Raw genomic sequence first — 20,927 nt, 5'->3', positions numbered from 1 at the left:
TTTCCGGGATGGGATCATGGAGTAGAAATTCTCATCCAATTTCCGGGAAATTCCTTGTTGGTTTTTCAATAGAAATTTCTTTCTTTTTTTCGATTTCTTTTTTATCTAATATTTATTTATTTACGAGATGACGGGAGGGGCTCGGGAGTCGGGAGGCCGAGGAGAGAAGGAAGAGAAAATAAGAGGGAAATCTATGGTTCACCAGGTTCACCAGTTCTGGGTCTCATATTATTAATCAATGGGAGTGAGTGAGTGGTCAGAGCACATTTGAGTCTGTGAGTTGAGGTGAAGTGTGAATCCAGTGAAGGGAAGGGAAGTGAAGTGAGGGGAAAGAAATGAAAATCAAAAAAATATGATGACGAAAGTTAAAAGAGAAGAGAGAAGTCGGGGATTTAATATATTGCTGTCATGGTCATGGTAAATAGATCAATATTGAAGATGTAATATATACTACATACCTAATATATATCTAGATAATACCCATTACTATAATAATATATAATATATAATACACAATATACAATATACAATATACAATATACAATATACAATATACAATATACAATATACAATATACAATATACAATATACAATATACAATATACAATATACAATATACAATATACAATATACAATATACAATATACAATATACAATATACAATATACAATATACAATATACAATGGTTACAATAAGAAGAAACCACAGCCGCCAGCATCAACACCACAAATCTTACGACGTATATGGATTTTGATTCTCTATCGTCGTATCAAATGCATTTCCGGACATCGGAAAAATGGGATTCATATTCCATCAACAGTCAACAGGGTTCATACGGTTACAGGAAGCGAGCTACAAGAAAATCCAGCGAGGGAGAAATGCGGAATGAAAAATTTAACTCTGACTGGGTAAGCAAGAGGAGCTTCACTATCACTTTTTATATTCAGGAACCATATCTTGTCCTCTCATATACACACACACATACACACACACACACACACACACACACACACACACACACACACACACACACACACACACACACATACACACACGGAACAAGAACATTGAATATTCATCTCATCATCAAGTTCATATTCATATCATAAAATTCAATCCCTTCATCCTCTTCTCTTCTCTTCCTCTTTCCTTCTTTATCAAAACTAAGAGGATTAGCATCAACCCGTTACGTCACACGATCATCAAATCCATCCATCCATCCATCCATCCATCAAAAAGCCTTTTTTGCTCGCACGATCAAATCCATCAAAAATATCCTTCGACTCGACATCTCCTTCTATGAAGCTCCAGTAAGCTCAAATCAATCACGAACTTCATCGACATCGACCAGACCTCCTCGAACGACCTACTCTTGCGTAGGAACGTTTTGATCGTCGACATCTAATGTCATATCAAGATGGCTTTCAATTTTAACTGGTCGCCTCTCACGGCCGATGCGGAATTTTATCAAAGAGCTCAAGAGATGCTCACGGCAGCTCTCAATAAATCTCCCAAGCCTCCCATCATAAAGGATGATATCCTCGTCAACGAATTAAATTTGGGTTCGGTCCCGCCAGATTTGGAAATATTGGAGATTGGAGATTTGGCAGAAGATAGATTTAGGGGAATCTTCAAGATGTGCTATTCTGGAGACGCTTTCTTGACTTTGAAAACAAGAGTTCAGGTACGTTGATTGTCGTCTTTTTCGTCGCTGTCGTCATCGCTGTCGTCGTCGTTACATTTCCCATTTTACCTATTCCGCATAAACCTTTATTCTCCCACTTTTGTTGAAACCTTTTATCGAACGATAAATGAGTTGTCATTGCAGAATTGTCGACGCGCATAGAGGGGAAAACGCCTTTTAATTTCACCACTTGACTTGCATATCGCACATGCTTGACACAAACCTATAATGCATAGCTAATATATCAATATAGGCTAATCCGCTCAACAATCATTTGTTCTCGAAACCTTCATTCACATCTCCACAACCCCTCGCCGCAGATGCGGGGCTCACCATCCCTTTACAAATTACTTTGTCGGATATCAAATTATCGGCTTTCATCATTGTGGTATTTTCAAAGTCAAAGGGATTAACCTTGGTCTTTCGAAATGATCCCCTCGAATCCCTCAAGGTCTCCTCTACCTTTGACTCGATACCGTTCATTAAGGATTATCTACAGAAGGAAATCGAGCAACAGTTGAGGACTTTAATGATGGATGAATTGCCTGCCATTATTCACAGATTGTCATTGAGATTATGGTGTCCAGAATATAGAGCAAAAGAAGATCAAGAGATGGCCGAAGCGGCAAAGAAAGCGAAAGACGAGGTAGCCGTAGATCCATTTGCAAGTCCACCACAAGATGCCGTCGATGCCCGTGGAAATGTTCTAGATGCGACTGAGATTTCCAATTTATCATTGGATGGTGGATCAGAGATTCATTCCTTGTTCTCACAAAAGAACTTACTTCGATTAGCGGCACTTACCAATTCTCATCGAACATTGTCACTCTTCACTCCTTCTATCCGAGACGCGGTATTTCGAGCATGGGCACCTTCTGAAAGAGGGGATTCGGCTGGAACTACCACACCGGCAACTTCATCTCTTCATAGGCCTCAATCATCGCTCGGAGGTCAGAGTACAACTTATACATTCTCGAATAGAAACTCCGATGATGGTCACGGTGGAATACCATCCAGACCATCTCTGGTCAATATGAATTCGGCCACAACAGGATTAAGTCTTGGTGCAAATCGAGGTTCACGATCACATCCTACGAGGAAGAAGAAGAATAGGGTGGTGAACTTGAGAAAACCCAAAACTACGGATAATGAGAGTGGCGAAAGCGAGTCTGCTCCGACGACTACAGCATCCGAATCAACTGTCCCATCTCGTATTCCAGAGGAGCCAGAAGATCTTCCAGTCACTCCACCATCCGGAAAGGTCCGATTCAATAGCATTGATCTTGGAGACTCACCAAAGAAACTTCAACCATCTCGTTCTATGACACCCGAACAAGTCAAAATGGATCAAGTTCCAACACTCACTGTGGAACCTTCTACTCCAATCAATACACAACAACAGAAGCGTCCCGCTTTTAATCAGTCAGCGTTCACTTCGTACACTCCAGAAAAGTCAGCAACCACTCCACCACATACACCATTCTCATATCCACATGGACTCCACTTCTCGACAACCGAATCACCATCCGGAATTCTCGAACAAGCTTGGATTATGAAGATGGCTTCTGAACTTGCTCGTCGTCAACATGACGACAAAGCAGCTCGTCAAGGTTTCTGGTCTACATCAAGCAATGGAGATGATGCTCCCCCAGCTTATGAACCAAAAGCCTTGTAATGTAGGCTTATTACACTCAATTTAACCCGTGTATAACATCTCGACTCTTTCCTTTGTCAATCATTTCACGGGAGTTTTATGGGAATAATTACGGACTTACGAACACTCCACTCTTTTGTGTTTTTGGAAGTACCTAATATTGATAAAAACTTTGGTGCTGCGATTTAGCGACTTTACTTTTTTTTTGCTGGCAAAAGATATGCTGTACCTCATGGGAGGTTTGGCATAATTTGAATGTTTGGATTTTGGAATGGGTTGGGTTAGGCAGGATAGGGGATCGTATATCAATATTCTGGGTGGTTTCGGTGGTAGGTACACAAAAGTTTGTTCTTGAGGATTGTTTCGTTGTGAGCGATTTGGTTGCTTAGGGGTTGTTGAGTCCTGATTTTCGAATGAGGTTTTGTGTGGGTTGATGTGAAAAGGGGGAGAAGTGGAAGTTTTGAATTTTATATACACACGGGACTTTACGATTCCTTTCCTTGCAAATCGTTTTGAGCGATACTTTTCGCCTACTCACGAATTTCTTTTGTCTTTGCCACCTTGAAGATACCTTTCTTGTTCTGGTGCCGGTTGTATGATCATTTTAGAGATGAGACTTTTGGGGAGAAAGATTGAAGGGATGAGATAGATAGAGTACAATTATACCGAGATCTATGTTTATTCGTTTTATGTGTTTGAGAGTTGTGATCTTGTGAATGTTGAGTGAGGTCAATATCGTACATCTGTTGTGATTGAATTTGCAATCACAGAATAAGTTTTCCGGGTTATAGATCATATATCTGATATGGAATATCTGATATCTGACATCTGATATCTGGTATCCAGGGAGTTAGGGAGTTAGGGAGTCCAATTATCTGGACTCGGGGGACTGCATATATATGTATAGTTCAGCGATCAGAAACTTTGGAATATTGAAGGGGTTTTGGGGGATGAGAGGGAGATGAGAGGGAGGAGAGAGGGAGGAGAGAGGGAGGAGAGAGGGAGGAGAGAGGGAGGAGAGAGGGAGGAGAGAGGGAGGAGAGAGGGAGGAGAGAGGGAGGAGAGAGGGAGGAGAGAGGGAGGAGAGAGGGAGGAGGGAGGAGGGAGGAGGGAGATATAGATATAGATATTGTTTATTAATATTTGGAGATTTATGTGTGTGTGTGTGATAATTAACAGTGTATTTGTGAATTTGTGTAGGTAGGGAGGTATTTGTAGGATAAGAGGAGGTTGGATAAGATGAGGTTGGATAGAAGGGGATGGGATGGGATGGTAGATTTGAGCTGAGTTGAAGATTTTGAATTTGATTTTGAATTTTTTTGGGTTGATTTGATTTGGGTTGATTTTGGTTGGGTTGAGGATTTGATATTCTGATATTCTGATACCCGAACAATCTCTATTCTTGTATTGTGTGTGGTGTGGGTTGCCAATGGATTGGATTGGATTGGATTGGATTGGATTGGATCGGTGAGCTAGTAAGCTGGCGAGCTGGCGAGCTGGTATGTTGATTAATAGGTGTAGGCATATATGTATGTGGTATGCGGTATATAGCATGTAGTCATAAATAAGTTGGCGTGCTGATTGATAGATATACTAGGTACTTATTACTACCTATCCAGCTAGTGAGTGGATGAGTCGATGAGTGAGTGAGTGAGTGAGTGAGTGAGTGGAGAAACAAACTAATGTGCTGGTATTGCACTGAGACAGCTTATTAGTGTGTGGATGTGCTGATGGGATACTGTAAGTTGATGTGTGACTGGGATGGGATGGGATGTGATGGGGTGTTGATGAGGTAGTGAGGTAGTGAGTTCATGAGCTGGTATGCTATTGTGTTGATATATACTCACTCCGTAGATCATTGTATTAGTTGGTTGGCAGTGAGCTATCGAGGTTGAACTAAGAAGGCGGTGGACTGATGAATTCATGTAAGCGAGGTGTCTGATTCCAAGCGAAGTTGAGATGAGCTGAGTATTCTACCTACCTACCTACCTACCTACTTGGATATCATTACCTCAAGATGAAATTTTTGATTATCTGAGGAGTTGCGGATAGATAGATACTAGATACCTGGTGGACTGGAGTAGGAGTTGGAGTAGGAATATGTGTAGAAGTAGAATTATGCATGTAGACTTTTCATAGGATACATACAATATAGGTGTCAAGATGCATACAAGACGTGAATGAGTTTCTTCTCTTCTTCACAAAAATCCAATATGTGCGTCTGAATCCCGACTTTCTATCTACTCCTCCTAATTACTTTCTTCCACTCCTGTAAATTGACATACATCAGGATGCTATTCTGATATCTATCTTGAATATCCTCCTCGTCATCGATTCCTATTGTACAATCTCTCGCCTCATTTTACATACTTAAAAGACCTTAGATATTGATTGCCATGTTGTAAATGGTGCTCACTCATGTCTTGGTCGAGCGTCTGATGATGGCCTGTGGATCCATTCTTCCTAATCCAACATTTCCGCGCTCAAAGTACAGTGCCAATTTCGCCAAAGTTCGATCTCCTTTATCCCACTCTCTTTGAAATATCATCCTTGTGACCTGTGCGCTGTCCGGAATAGTGAGAAGGGCCTTTTGACAATTGAAGCCTGTGCAGTAATGCGCCGATACTCCAATCTTATGGATGTCCGAATAGGTTCGCAAAACTGCTTAACCCGTTGTGCATGTATGACTGGGCACTCATTTCGACGTCTCCCAAACCCAATCGATGATTCGTAGAGCCCGAACACAATTGTCATTCCCATCCCCATTTCCATTTCATCCCCATTATCAAAAATACACCGCCTCATAACTTTTCCAACTCTGCCTTTAATCTTTTTACTTCTTCCTCCTTCTCCCTTAGTTCTTTCCTCAACTCCTCATTCTGCCTATCCACCGTTTTCTTCCCTTCCACTAACTTCTTAACCTCTGCCCTCTCCCCATCCTTACTAAATGGTTGCCCCGGTCTCTGCGTCATCGGTATAAAAACAGTTCTCTCCCCCACACTTCCTACCATCCCTCCTCTCATCGTCCTTGTCGCCTTCCCCTTTCCCCCATTATTCTTCTCCCTCGGTACGGGATTTGTCAAAACCTCGTAGAATTGTTCATAAGGTTCATTAAAAACCATCTCATCATATACCCAAGACCGAACCTCATTATCTCGATTTTGTATAAATTGTAGTTGATCATCGCCATAAGGTTCGAGTACCAGTCGATGCCAGAAACTTTGGGCTTTTTCGTTGGCGATGGGATCGTAATAGATTTTTATTTGAATATCAAAACCACCCCAACCGGTCTCCGTTACTTGGAATGGATCGCCAGGTTTGACATTTTCGACTGCTAGAATTATGGAAAGATCGGTTAGCACATGGTTTTAATGTAAACACAAGAGTACTCGAATTATAGTCGATAGAGAGGGCGGCGCAAAGACTTGCGCAAGTTGCCAAACACAAAAACAAGAAAATACATACATCTGAGATGCTGCGGGTAAGTATCGTGCAGTTTAAATTGTACCTTTCGACACCAATATGTAATATCCACGTCATCAACTCCCTTTACAAATACCGTCCATTGATGTGTATGTTCCTCTGGCGTTCCCTGTGGTTTTGGATATTTCGCACTGAATTTGTGAGATGTGGTACCATATACAAAGGGTCTATAGATTGAGACACCTTTTGTACGTTTTTGTGTATTTGGTGGTGCCATTCTTATTGTAAATCGATAGATAGGTCACGGTGGTGATGTTGTTGTTGATGAGGGGCAGATTGAAAATAACAAATAAAGATTTAAAGTCGCGATTCGGGATTGAAAGTCTCTAGGTCGGTCGATAATTAAGGTTTAAGCTAATCTAGTACATACATCCCAGACTCTATTACTAGCCCAGGAAAGGACTAGATCATTAGTGTCAATGATCATATACTGACGTCTACAAGAATACGATGGACGGGCTTTAAAAGATCCGATGAGTACCAGGGTTGAAAGAATATCAAAAGATCGAGAATACAAAATCATCAGATGTTTTTCTTTTCATACCTCTCTTGAGTAATCTTCTATAAGAAATAACGAATCGACGTCAAATATTCAGTTATGTCAGTTACCAAGAGAATAGTGGTTTGTGGTGGGAATGGATTTTTGGGTTCCAGAATTTGTAAATCCGCGGTTGCAAGGGGATGGGATGTTACTAGTATTAGGTGTGTTGAAAGCTCGAGTTCGGAGCTCTATTGCCCCTCCATCTCCTGCCATTCTCACCATTCTCACCAGCCCTAGATTCCAATACTAACATGACCTCTAATTCAGTCGATCCGGTGAACCAACTTGGTCTTCAGTATCATCTTCTTCCACACCACCCGCATGGTCTCATAAAGTAACTTGGGAACGCGCCGATATCCTCAAACCATCTACCTATGCTCCCCTCCTCAAATCTGCGGACTTTGTCGTCCATTCTATGGGTATCCTTCTTGAAGCAGACTACAAAGGTGTCATATCTGGTCGCGAATCCCCCATCTCCGGTCTCTCTCGCGCATTTTCTTCATCCAAAGCGGGTTCCCAAAATCCCTTGACTCGTCAACCAGGCGAGGACTTACATTCTCAAGAGAGAGATGGCCAAATAACCTACGAACTTATGAATCGAGATTCTGCCATTACACTCGCTTCTGAATCCTATAAAGAAAATGTCCCCGCATTCGCATATATAAGTGCAGCAGGCGGAGCACCAGTTTTACCTCAAAGATACATAGATACGAAGCGTGCGGCCGAGAGTACGATTGCCAGCGAGTTCCCAAAGATGAGAAGTGTGTTTATTAGACCTGGTATGCTATACGATAGTTCGAGGAAGATTACTATGCCATTGGCTGCGGCGACAGGCTTGGGTGCTGCGTTCAATGGGCTCACGGGAGGAATATTTGGGGGAATCATGGGGGCTGCTGGTGTTAAACCACTCAAGGCGGATGTGGTCGCCGAAGCTGTTGTGGAGGCATTGAGTGAGGAGAGTGTTAAAGGTCCTGTTGAGGTCAAGGAGATTGAAGAATTGGCCGAGAAAGCTTGGAGAAAGGGTATGTTATAAATGAATAATGATCGAAAATTGCCTATTGTGGCTTTGTATTTGTATGTTAAACTATAGAGTGTTTGAACAGCTCAGCACAATCTATTTACCCAATCCCTCATAATTATATAGCTGTGCCACGCTCAAAACTATCTCTAACTTCCGCAGTGTACTGGAAAAGAGATTAGCAAATGTAAAGAAAAGAGAATGTGAAATATGCTTACCTTATTGTAAAACCTCGACAGCTTCTGGTTGAACTGCTTGTTCTTATCGTTGATATAAGTAACATCTCCATCCTCTCCATTTGCAGCATTCCTCGCCCTTTGTTTCTTCAACCTTGCCTCTTCCGCCTGTTGCAAGTCCTTAACCAATCTATCCACAGCCGCCTTCTCTGGTTTGTGTTCTACAAATCCTGTTGAATCAGCCGTACTGTAGAAAGTTCCATCCTTATCGACAGCAACCAATTCTCCATCATCTGTTTCCACAATCTCTAGTCCTCCCGATGCAGCGGCTTTTTCTACAGCGGCCATCTTCTCCTTTTCATAGAAATCCATATCGGGCTTTAGATCGCGGATTTGTCGTTTGTAAACCTTTCGACTATCTTGTCGATAATCTTGGAATGCTTGATCATCTCGATGCGCCTCCTTTTTCTTAAGTCGTTTATCCCATCTTTCACTTTCTTCAACAGTCCAATCCCAAGCTCGTTTGCGCTCGAAATCTTCGCCAGCAGCTTCGGCGTCGGCTTTGAGAAGATTGTGGGATGCGACCGCAGATTTGCGGTTCAAGGATGTGAGGAGATTGGGATCGGTGGCTAGACGTTGCGATTCGAGAGTAGCTTCTTTGAGATTTGTTTGTGCGGAAGATTTTGCGCGAGCTTGAAGAGCTTTGAATCTTTCTTGTCGTTCTTTGGCTTTGGCGGCGGCATCTGAGGTGGAAGAGGATGAGGTTGATGGTGTGGGCTCGGCGGTTTTCGTAGGGATCGATTCTGATGGTATCTCTGTCGGCTCTTCTGCGTTGGTTGTGGCATCGAGTGGTTGTACTTCCTCTGATGATTCAGCTGTTGCGCGGATCTTTCTCTTCTTTGCTGGTGGCATTTTCAAGGTTTGTGATAAATTTGCGTTTTGAAGATTGTAAATCGGGTTATGATGCTTTTTGATGATCTCGAAATAACTGCAAGGACCCAACTAAGTTTGCGTTTCAATCTGGATGGATGTTTGCGGTTTGTGTAGGAATGATGGAATAGATAGTGGTTGTTGTCGTTGAGAAAAGAGCCTAGAGGCGGACGCTACTGAAATGGCTGTTTTGCTGACTAAGATCCTGTCCCGTACTGCTAATGTTACCCCGGATTTACTAGAGCTAAGGTAAGTGGAGCTTTCGCTGTTCACATTGCCATTAGCCGTTAGCTTCCAATACGGAATAATCAGCTGTTATTTATTAATTCAATCCATATCAAGACGCAACTTTGAAAGATTTACGCACTCTTCGCGTTGTCTCAATATCCTAATCATGAGTTGCCAACAAGTGACATTTTCATTATACCGGCGCACTATCAAGTCCTCCAATTTCCCCGCAATCTCGAAATTCACTAAACGATTCAAAGTTTACAAAAGTGCAGAACCGCTGGTCCTCCCAAGAGTAGTAATCGACCTCGACGCTCCTGATAATCCCGCCGTACGCGACTACGACGAAATTAAAGACAATGTCCTAACACCATTTCAACAACAAGTTGTCAGATCAACGGAAAAGGCCAAAACTAGACGTGCAAAACTAGTTCGAAAACAATTGGAACTGGGAGTTGAGGGATTTCCTCGCAAAGGGGGGAAAAAGAACCAACGAATTAGAGATCAATCTCTAGAACATGAGTTAGCATATAATCCAGATGCTTCCCCACCAACTGTCACAGCTATGGATCTTATGACTTATGCGCTAATGGGGAATCCATTCATGGCTAAGACTTCAAAGAAACCACCTCATGTGAGGGATGTACATATGGAGGGTCTATTCGTGGCTCATAGTATCGATTTCAAGGATACAGCAAATATGACGATTAGGGCTTTGACGGAGGACTTTGATATTTCGACGGATGGGCAGGGTGGGGAGAATGTGGATACAGAAGGGAATCGAGAAATTGTGAGGAAACGGAAAGAAAGAAGCAAGATGCTGGAAATTGGCGAGGTAAGCATCGAGGGGCGGAAGGTTGAGATACAGTCTCAGGAAGTCAACTGGGGATAGAAAGGCACTTGAGAAATGGAATGAAAATTTTAATCTCGACTATGGAAAGGTCGGAGAAGGAGCCAAATAAGAACCAGATCAGCTTTTACCAATCAAGCGCCAAAATAGTTTTTAAGCTATCAAAATTTCCAAATATATGTCTAATCTTCCAAGAGTACTTACCCACAGACTTATGTTCGTATCTGAAGGGCCTCAATGGAAGCTCGGTGAGTCTTCATAAATATCTTGTTATTCGAACTCGTACCTAAACATTAGCCTAGAATTTGCTCTGATTACTAAAACATTGGGCACCAATCTTCGGAACGGAACTATTTAGAAGATAGTTACTCAAAAGTACACGTATTGATGTTATTATGGAGCATGGTTTCCGTAACTATATGAACGCAGCGAGCGGAAATTTACAATGCAGAAGTTGGAATAGTAACAGAGCTTCGTTTCAGGAGAAGCTCGTAATCTATGCTGAAAGAATGCATCTGCGGTGACTTCGTAGAACGTTTCTACTTAAGTTGGTACGGAACGCTAGCTCTATACACTTAATGATCATAAATCCTCGTCACAAGATGATCATCACAGCAATAGCTCATCTACGAGACTTGGCAGTTTCGACAAACCGGGTCAGCCATACAGGAAGAACTAGTTAAAAAATTCAATGGTAACTTTTGAACATATGTAATTTCCCATTGACACTCATCTTCTCCTCACTTACTGCTCGAGAATCATAATTTCCTCAACCTCAGTATCTCAGCCTTATTTTCCTCGTTACTATGACAAAAATTGCCGTAATTCCTCCCTGAAGCTCGCCCTATCTCCTTTCATTTTGAAGATCTGCTAGCAGAGATCATCTCAAATCGGTATCGGATCCGGATTCCAGTACATACAGTAAGATCCAATTACCCAAGCCACAGTCCCAAGATCTCACATCAGCAGTCATTAGCTTCACATTGATCTCACACACTCATGTAAATCCATAGCCTCATCGTACATATATACCACTTCCACCATCTCGCAGCCTTACTTGATTCGTTGGCGTGCCGAAACTCATCCCAGTCACCGCTATCCTCGAACTTCTCACCGCGCTTCGGATCTCAAGAGATTCAAGGGGACCCCGAGTCAACTCGAAGAAAATTCATTGCATAAAAGCTGATACTGCATCAAGTCTCGATTTTCCAGGGATCAAAAAGCTAGGCAGCTTTTCAGCTGGAGCTGCGGGCGTTTGATATATCGCTAATTACTTCTTCCGGAACATGCACGTCAGACCAGGGAGGCGGGCGGAAAAGTAAATTCGGTACGAAAGCTCCGTGCACTGGTAGGGCTTAGAGTGTCAATTCTCATTGCTTATTTCTACACAGCATATGCAACGGGCTATTCCTTGTCAGAACAAAACCGGGAGCGAGATCTAGTCGTCGTGTATTTTACCTGCGGCTCAAGGAGATGGGGTTGGGAGGAATAACGTGGGGGTATGTGAAGGAGTGGCACGAGCTCGACACCCTCCCGGAGATAAATATGCATGTATTATGCAGTCGTTATTTTTGCAGATGGGTGAAGAACCGACCAGTGATGTCAGATGAGTTTTTAACGATTACTTCGCAAAGCTCTTTAGAACGGCAACATACACTTCAGGCTCACAGTAAAGAATAACCAATCGAAATGTGTGTTTTATAACTAATATTTGCAGAGATTGAAATAGCTATGGACAATTTGATGTAAAAACATAAGGTATGAACAAGTGACTGCAGGAAATTGCTCGCTCGCAGAGATATGGAAGAATATGAACAGAGTGAAAAAAAGAGTTCGTGACGTCGTTATGGATATTCAAAATCAGATCCCAGCTGAAACAAAGGTGTGAAAACGTGAAAACTGAAACCGGCAGATGGGAATGGGTATATATGTGTCCCATTCTAGATAGCATAGTGAAAATGAAATAATATGTAATCCGACGAAGATTGAAGAATATAGAAAAGAAGAAGAAATGGGAATGAATTATTTGAACCATTGCTTGAGAAAATCCGATATCGTTCGTAACTTCGTTGATCATGGAAAGAAAGAATATGTCCATATTCTGTATTCAAATTCATATCCCAAAACATAAAAATGAAGAAGTCATAAAACTATAACAGAAAAATCATAGAAGTGAAATATTCCAAGAACGATAGGTATCGTTGATTCCCGGTCGGGTAGAAATGGTAATGAGGGTAAACGAGCGAACCCCTAAACGTATGGTAACCGTAAATTATCTAAATCTATTAGTTAACTTTTTTCCCCTGCGAAGCCGAGTTGGACTCACAGGTTACTGAATAGCTATTGTTGGCCGCCACCACTGCCCGGTTCATATGTATCCTGGGGCTCGTAATTATATCCTTGTCTTGTGCTGTTCGTGTATGATTGGTGCTGCAATGTGGAATATTGCGATGGGGGGTATTGTGACGGAGGGTACTGTGGAGGGTATTGTGTTGGTGGATATTGTGCTGGTGGGTATTGTGCTGGTGGATATTGTGTTGATGGGTATTGTGTTGGTGCTGGCTGCCCTGTAGCACTGTATCCTCCGTATTGATTGAAACTACTGGTGCCGATATTGTACCCTGTTCCTCCATGATCTAGTGCTGATGGAGACATGGTATTACCATAACCTAAGGTAGTAGGTTAGTTCGACGCGATTTTAAAGCTAGGGACATTTGAAGAAGTACCTGGCATAGTGTAGGGAGGAGTACTATATGGGTTGCTCGCATAGTATGAGCTTGGTGCAAGTGCTTGAGTTGATAGACTCAACGGTGGATGAGCTTGATTGTAAGATTCTGTAACCGCTCGCTGGGAACCCGGATCGATCCTACCGATAAACCAGACCTTAACATTATACTCCACGGTATAAACCTTGTGGTAGTTAATTCGTGATGCGGCTTCAAGTTTGTGCTTGTTTGAGTCTGGTGTCATTTTGACTGGACGATATTTCATTTTAGTTCCGTCCTCATTCTCAATCAACATCGGCTTTGGAGTGGTATAAATAATGGCATGCTCGTCAGCATGCACACCTGGCTTACTTGTCGCCCTGCCTTCGTAGGTCATGATCGGCCTGACTCCACAGTCAGTAACATCACAATCACGAAGAAAGAGATGAAAATAAGAAGCTTACAAGCAAAGACAATGACCCCTCCTAGGGTCTACGACCACGAATCTTCGTACTTTTGCATGTATCTCTTCTCCATGTTTTTGTCTAATTGACATTATGGTTCCTCCACCTGCGTTCCCCGTCGGTTCAGACCAAAGCACTTTAAAGACCTGCCAGATTTAATTTTGAATCTATGAACTGATGATGCAATCAAGACTCACCCTCCCAAATGCAAATTCACGAGCCCTGTGCACTTTATAATCTACCAGGATTTAGTGGGCAGATACATCTTCGGTGACGGAGATGCTCACTTGGATCAAAGTTCCTATGCTCAGTAGAAGTGTTGTTCGGCTTCAGGTTGGCTTCAATAGGTGGATCCGCATCAGCCACGGGAACCAAACTTGTCGAAGCCGGAGATTCAGTAAGTGCTCCGACATCTTTGTTGTCTGTTGTATAGTTTTGGTCAACCGAGTATTGAGTTGTATCTTCGGAGACTGTGTCCAGCTGTGGAGTATCGTCACATCTGGGGACATATGCATCGGCAGATGAGGTCGAAGTTGATTGGTCGTCCTCAAGTCTCCATTCGATTACACCCCTAGAATTGGTGCGATAGGATTCCCATCGCTTTCTTTCCTCACTCCATTCCCGATTACTCCATGAAGTCAATGCAGACGAGGAACTAGATGAACCTCTTGATTCTCTTCTGTCTTTGTGAGACGAAGAATATGACATGGCCACACAGTATTTATAATGGAATGTAAATTATCCAAACCCCGAAATGCGAACCACTCCATAAGAGATTCTTCCTGCCTTTATGGAAAGGAAAGTGGGAACTCATAAGTTGCGGCTCAAATGGCTACAAAGTGGTGCAGAATATATCTTTCTTCTCGAGGTAACATTGTACGCTGTGACGAGAGCCATCTCCTCATTGCGGTACACGATTGGTGCGATTGTCGGAAATCAGTAGGTTTTTGAAAGTCGTTGCATTTGAAGCGGGGTTATCGATTCGCTTAATTCGACACCATCCGAGCCACCCTCACATGTTACCAGCTTAGTTACACCCTTGTTACGAGTCGAATATGCCGCTTTAACAACTGACTTAATTAAATGAATCGTGGGGGGTTGAAATATTCCATGCACTATCGTACAATTTCTTTATAGCATGGATTTTGCACATGCTCGTACAAGGAATGTAGCACATTCAGCCTCAATTCTCATCATTGGACAGATGGAGAGACACATAAGGAAGAGTACTCTGAAAATATCCGGGACTCGTGCATGTCTATTTGCAATGTTTCCAATTTCACCCTCTAACTCAGCCTTATTGACTTCAACTAAACAATTTTATAAGTGAGAGCAAGACAGGTCTTCGTCGTCGAGAGCTTCAACAACCACAATAATTACTGTGAAGCAATACGGATGCAGGCAACAGCCAATGGTAACTGGGATATCGGACTGTCATGCGACATTCGACAAGAGCGAACAAGCATCCCAAACGCATTACAAGTGAAGGAGATCACTCGAAAACCTCGAAGAACTCAGAACCCTGATAAGTTCATATCAGTTGCTTCAGCATTCCGCACCTCTTCCACACACAGCTCCATGCCGTATAAGTCCAAAGGTAGCCGAAAGAGACAGAAGCCTTGTATTACGACCAAATCAGCTACAAAGAAAGATTGCCAATATTATTTTCACAATGAACGATTAACGAGATGTCATGAGCCCAAAGTCACAGTGGTATTGAAGCAAGAGGACGACCGTGGAAGTATTTCAAATTCCAGCTCAACACCACGTGTTCTTCAATGTGACGAGCCACGAGAGAATCAACATTCGATTACAAACGATGATTCTGCACTCACGAACTATCTCTTAGATGACCTATGCAACGATCACATTCTTCATATGAAATCTAAACTCGTACATGGAGACCCACCTTTGACAGGTATTCCGCTTGAAGTTGACAGCACGGACGGCTCTGGACCTATGAGACAACTCGACAAGGCAGCAAAGCAGCAGAGACAAGCTGTAGTTATCAAACATTCGCGGTCCGTCCCCACATCTCTGTCAAGCAAAAGTCAAGCTCAATTACGTGAGGATGGTAGAAGGCATTCTGACCAAAATCACGTGTGTTGGAAAATGTCACCCCTCAGATCAGGATCTTCCACTTCCTCCGGACCATCAACTAAGCAGTCTATTCTGTATGATGATTTAAGTCTTTCTGAATCTAACAAAACCCTCAGCAGACACGTTAATATGGGTGATTCCGCGATAACGGCGCATTCGCATAACGCGGAGGAACATTTGGAGGCATCACCAACGAACAATCAGTGTGTCTCTTCTATGTTTGAAGCTTCCATATTGTACGACCAGTGGCAAAATATTTCATGGATGAGAGCTCGTATAACCTCGCTACGCTTCTCACTTCAAAACAAGCGCCAAGATCTACGTATGTTGCAAAGAGAGAAATCTCTTGCAGACGATGCATATTTCAAACAAGCTAAGATGAGAGAGCTTGATATGCCCTTTCCCCGTGAATGGTGGTCTGAGAAGACTACAGCAGAATTACTTTGCGATTGTCAGAAAGCCAGAGATGAATATGGTAGTTTGGAAGATGAATATAATTATCTTGAGCGTGATTTAGATTCACAAGAGTATGCACTTTCACGACATGAGGAGCATTTTTACGGTCAGCTGAGGGACCCCTCACGTTTCATTCCCAAGTCAACGCAACACGTCGAATCTCCAGGGTGGCTCAACGGCCCAGAGTACCACGAACCACAACAGCCGCAAGAATTGCATCCATTGGTGGAAGCATATTTTTCGAAGCTCGGTGATCTTGAAAACTCCCGGGAACTTTATGACGACATTTTGGATGAGAAATTGAGCCTCGAAGAGAAAGTAAATCTGAGAAAGCGGTTCGATATGGAACCTCTTACTTCCGAAAATCAGGAGTGGCTGGATAGCTCTCAAGCCCAATTGGATGACTTGATCTCCAAGATCAAAATTATTGAGGAAGAGGAGAAAGAATTACGACAACAGTGCTTGTCATTGGGTCTCATAGATGAGGCTGGAGATCCGATAGCATCATCAAAATTGGACCAATCTGGTCCATCTTTGGATGCAGCTCTCGCGCCACTTGAGAGCCATAACCAATATTCTGAAATGCCTCCGTTATTTCCTCCAGAACTAAGTGACTCGGAAAGTATCATGAAAGCATTGGATTCCGAGAACAATCACCTACCTTCAAATGAGCGATTCGATCGATGGTCACTAGAAAAGCTTCGAATTTCTCTTCATGAGGTCAATATCTATACACATTGCTTTAAGAACTACGATGAATCACAAGATCTATGTAAACTCAAAGAGAAAATCTGCGAAGATGATTTCAGAACTGCCTGGTTTGCGGATGGCTTTACGGATCGTGATACAAGATCTACTGTCTTGACGACTACCAATTCGACCTCCCAATAAACTCTCTGCACAAATTCAACTCACAGTAGAGATTACCATCCAAATTTTGTATTTCGTATGGCTCGGCTCACAGTGGTACTGAGAAATTGGATAACGCCGAGGGAGGTCTCATGGCATGTGCTGTACCCTTTTCGAAGATTATTCCTACTGTGTTTTCTGATTGATTTCATTCCAATCCGAAGTTCAGGCTGGTTTTGCCGACAAGCATCATTTCCTTATTTCTTTTTGTTCTTTTCACAAATATTAGCATCAATCAAAGCATGCAGGATTCAAACGGGGGTCGGAATACACGAAGCTAGGGCCTTTAAGGAATTATGTTCTAAGGCTTAACAAAGGATTTCTTTTGGGAGATTTTCTCATTGCTTGTTTGAACAACACTTTATCTTTACATGCTTCTTCCAAATTATCAATCGCACTTTCAACTAATCGCCTCTTCACCTGCTCAAATGCATAGTCAATGATATCAAATTTTCAATTAGTAAAGCGATGAATTTATTTCTATTTTTTCTACAATTATATATGCATGGACTATGTTTGTCAGTAGGAATGATAGGAACCTTGCAATTTCTTTCAGGCTACATAGAATTTCGAAATCAAAATTGTAACCCCCATCTTTTAAGCGAGCCAACTAATTGAGTCACATGGCGGAAATTAGAGACGGGTAAATATGCAATCAGCACGGCCAACAGCAGATACGTTTGCACAGGCGAGCCCTGTTAGACTATCATTTTGGCAATACCACATCGAATGAATCTCCGGCCTATGGACTTCCCCATCTATAGAACACTACATATACCCGTAGTTGCTGACAGCTAATACTGGTCCCCCACGGGCCGTTCCGTAGTTTTGTCCCACAAGTCACGACTTTATTCTTCTTCCAATCAAACATTTGATGGTTATTCAAATCTAGCGTAGGGATGTTTAGGCATAGCTCATCAAAATGAATTAATATCAAGCCATTAAATATTACCCAGTCAATCATCAATTACTACGCTTCAAAACCTCGCACAAAACGTGCAAAGTCTCAAATCAAATTTTAAATAGTCAATAAGACCTTCCTCATTCCAATGGGATCATACGAGTTATGTCAAACGAGGCTGTAAATCGCTGCTTTTAAAACCATTAAAAGCGCAAGCGCATCCAATTACAAGTTCAAATATGTATAAGGCTGAGGCAAGGGAAGTGGCACAGGCGGTGAGAGCCCCTTTTTTCAGACCGCTCTGATTGATGTAAATTTGGCGGATTTTGTGCGTTAAATTGAAAGTTTGTTGACAAAATAATGCATGACGATGCACTAGGTGCAGTAACTCAGAATTTGAATGCAGTCTTGCCCAAATTATGCGGATGGACATGCTTTTGGGCCTAATGAGATGTAGCGTGCACGTGGGATCAAGTGAGTGGCTGGTCTGCTTGATTAGTTGTTAATTCTGGCTACGATATTGCATTAGATCTTCTTTTGGGAAAAGCAGCGGGTTATTTTGGGAGCTAAAATGATCTGTATCAAATCTTGTATAGTGAACTCAATGGATATCTCTCGTGTGTGGTAGAACGTTGGCCCTTATCTTTCAGAGCGAGGTAATGAGGCAACACTATTTGACCTTGTTAGTCACTCATTATGCGAAGATTATCACATTGGTATACCATCATATTGTAGAGGAATCATACTCTTAGAAATGTGCCGCTTAGTGACAGTGGAGTTGAATTACTCTCTATGCTTATTATAACAGAGCCTAATATGTCCAAATAAATGGGTGACATCAATCATTAAAAAGCTAGCAAAATAAGTAGATAATAATAGGGTATTGCCCCGCCTCAGAAAGGAAAAATGTGCTCTGGCACTTGGTGAACGTTTCGTATATGCCTTCGTCTCTCGACCTCCAAGAAAATCAAATCTGGGGAGTTATCGGGACTATATGGACAAATGAGACGTGAGAAAAGATTGAAGGCGGACACAGTTACAGAGGAGAGCTGTACCGAAAGTTGTGTGCTAAAGAAAATGGACAAAAAAGGGATTCGTGGCGCCAGAGAACATTCCTGCAGCGCATGAGGGAACTCTCGAGTGTGTGTGGAGCAGCTTAACGTATCGAGTTGACTGTGAAGAGGTCTTTTCCGTAAATTAATCGAAGATACCTTATTTATGCTTATTAGAGTGGCGGCTCCTATGATTGCTGGAAGAATGACCAGATGTCCTTTTGGGTGGAAGATTCGAACGAGGACGCTGTGATTCGGCTGGCTGGACACCTTGAGTCCAGCCTGATTGATCGAGAAAGGTGCTAATCGAATTGCTGGCTACCATACCAATATTTAGAACACGGACATAGTGCTCTACAGTATATACCTTGCTGTAATTTAATCGACTCAATAAGTTTAATGAACCCTCGGGCTCATGGGTTCGTTCGCTATTGACCTGAATAGGATCTAAGACAAGATTCTCGGATATCGATTGACCGTCATTGGCTAAATAGCTGAGTTGTTTTGGAGCCTGTGGTGTTGTATGTATGATTGTATGTCGACGAGGAGCCGGAAGGTTGGGCTTGAGCGTGGCTTGCCCTGAGTATGTTTGTATAGGACTGGCATCATTAGACCAGCACATCAACATATCGTAAGCATATTTTTGGGCAGAACACACCAGCAAACAGAATTCCCATAACCCTTTATTACTACCACAAACCTTCGAATCTCACTATATGCTTGTTGCCCAAGAAACGTAGTGCTGAAGTGAGACCCATTGCGTGTCCCTCCGTTTTCCGGAACCTTTGGCTGTGCAGGCTCAGTCCATAACATCATGAACACGCGGCCCACCTTCCAAAAGTCGTCTTGTAGACGAAATCCACCATAGACTTTATATCCTATATCTTATTAATGTTGGTGGCTTTAAAACTCAAGGATGTAGACTTACTAGGATCCAAAGTTTCGGCATTGCCGGTGTTTGGGGCTTTGAAGATATGCTTTGCATTTCCAATTGCCCGACTCACCTCAGGCTCAAATGCTTCTGTTGTTTTGTCAGAAAAGGTCTGTAACGAAATGTAACTGGTAATTATACCTGTAGGCGGAATATGTGGTGTTGCTAATGACATATTATCAAATGCACGTGCTGTGGCATCAATGGATGGCGAAGCTACATCTGTGTTTAATTGCCATGTAGCATTGTCCGAAGGAGGGTATTCGGATGACCAAGTCGAGCTCGAATGATTGGTAGAAGCTGTACTATAGTTTTGGACTCTGGAATCCGGAGGTTTGTAGTAATCATGGTCCGAGGCCGGGGAGGCGTACACTGGCTTTGGAGTTGCATCATAATCGAGATCATTGTCAGCTTGGGATGTTGTATAGGCATTGGGGTCTGTTGGAATTGACGGCAAAAAGTCTGTAGATTGTTCATCAGATGTAACACTCTGTTCAGTCAACCCCGGTGTTCTGGGCGTAGCTGCTTCATTCTCGGATCTGTCAGGTTGTGGGTAACTGTACTCCTGTACCCCTTCGGCATTTGTTCGATGACTATACCAAGATCTGCGGTTGGAATCCCAGGTCCACTCACTCCAAGGGGTACTTTGATCGAATCCACCCCCTTGACTTGTATGAGAAGCCATGGCTAGCGATTTGCTTATCCGTTGCCTCAGCATGCAAATGTTAATGCATTTGTCCGGAATAACATATAGCTTTTATAATCCGACCAAACCTGACCCCGCAATCTATTAAGAGCCGCATTCAGGATTCCATTAGCCAGGAGTTCCTCCGCTGTTGATAAT

At 42.6% G+C, this 20,927-nt stretch overlaps 8 protein-coding genes across 8 annotated transcripts; 4 read left to right on the top strand and 4 right to left on the bottom strand.

Moving 5' to 3' along the window:
- Positions 1-1,418: 1,418 nt before the first annotated feature.
- Positions 1,419-3,360, top strand: EAF02_008027 (uncharacterized protein; the record flags this gene model as incomplete). The annotated part of the gene is made up of 2 exons (XM_038904075.1): positions 1,419-1,685; positions 1,939-3,360. 2 exons carry the CDS (start codon positions 1,419-1,421, stop codon positions 3,358-3,360), a joined length of 1,689 nt encoding a protein of 562 aa, XP_038756356.1.
- A 2,780-nt stretch (positions 3,361-6,140) lies between these two features.
- On the bottom strand, positions 6,141-7,039 carry EAF02_008026 (uncharacterized protein; the record flags this gene model as incomplete). Its single annotated transcript, XM_038904074.1, has 2 exons — positions 6,141-6,673; positions 6,805-7,039. The coding sequence occupies 2 exons, from the start codon at positions 7,037-7,039 to the stop codon at positions 6,141-6,143; spliced, it is 768 nt and encodes a 255-aa protein (XP_038756355.1).
- A 381-nt stretch (positions 7,040-7,420) lies between these two features.
- EAF02_008025 (uncharacterized protein) lies at positions 7,421-8,396 on the top strand (the record flags this gene model as incomplete). The annotated part of the gene is made up of 2 exons (XM_038904073.1): positions 7,421-7,524; positions 7,631-8,396. 2 exons carry the CDS (start codon positions 7,421-7,423, stop codon positions 8,394-8,396), a joined length of 870 nt encoding a protein of 289 aa, XP_038756354.1.
- Positions 8,397-8,499: 103 nt separating this feature from the next.
- On the bottom strand, positions 8,500-9,469 carry EAF02_008024 (uncharacterized protein; the record flags this gene model as incomplete). Its single annotated transcript, XM_038904072.1, has 2 exons — positions 8,500-8,547; positions 8,600-9,469. 2 exons carry the CDS (start codon positions 9,467-9,469, stop codon positions 8,500-8,502), a joined length of 918 nt encoding a protein of 305 aa, XP_038756353.1.
- Positions 9,470-9,881: 412 nt separating this feature from the next.
- Positions 9,882-10,607, top strand: EAF02_008023 (uncharacterized protein; the record flags this gene model as incomplete). The annotated part of the gene is made up of 1 exon (XM_038904071.1): positions 9,882-10,607. The coding sequence occupies one exon, from the start codon at positions 9,882-9,884 to the stop codon at positions 10,605-10,607; it is 726 nt and encodes a 241-aa protein (XP_038756352.1).
- A 1,640-nt stretch (positions 10,608-12,247) lies between these two features.
- Positions 12,248-14,619, bottom strand: EAF02_008022 (uncharacterized protein). Its single transcript, XM_038904070.1, has 6 exons — positions 14,022-14,619; positions 13,932-13,972; positions 13,735-13,880; positions 13,292-13,674; positions 12,892-13,234; positions 12,248-12,841 (listed from the first exon to the last, which is right to left on the bottom strand). Exons 1-5 carry the CDS (start codon positions 14,440-14,442, stop codon positions 12,906-12,908), a joined length of 1,320 nt encoding a protein of 439 aa, XP_038756351.1. The 5' UTR covers positions 14,443-14,619; the 3' UTR covers positions 12,248-12,841; positions 12,892-12,905.
- Positions 14,620-15,129: 510 nt separating this feature from the next.
- On the top strand, positions 15,130-17,181 carry EAF02_008021 (uncharacterized protein; the record flags this gene model as incomplete). Its single annotated transcript, XM_038904069.1, has 1 exon — positions 15,130-17,181. The coding sequence occupies one exon, from the start codon at positions 15,130-15,132 to the stop codon at positions 17,179-17,181; it is 2,052 nt and encodes a 683-aa protein (XP_038756350.1).
- Positions 17,182-19,312: 2,131 nt separating this feature from the next.
- On the bottom strand, positions 19,313-20,768 carry EAF02_008020 (uncharacterized protein; the record flags this gene model as incomplete). Its single annotated transcript, XM_038904068.1, has 4 exons — positions 19,313-19,751; positions 19,811-20,030; positions 20,081-20,173; positions 20,225-20,768. 4 exons carry the CDS (start codon positions 20,766-20,768, stop codon positions 19,313-19,315), a joined length of 1,296 nt encoding a protein of 431 aa, XP_038756349.1.
- Between the last annotated feature and the right edge of the window lie 159 nt (positions 20,769-20,927).

The sequence above is a fragment of the Botrytis sinoallii genome, assembly GCF_014898435.1.
Source record: "Botrytis sinoallii strain Bc 23 chromosome Unknown BSIN_014, whole genome shotgun sequence".
Lineage (NCBI taxonomy): Eukaryota > Fungi > Ascomycota > Leotiomycetes > Helotiales > Sclerotiniaceae > Botrytis > Botrytis sinoallii.
The sequence above is the reverse complement of the archived record's forward strand: the minus strand, read 5'-3'. Positions and strand labels throughout refer to the sequence as shown.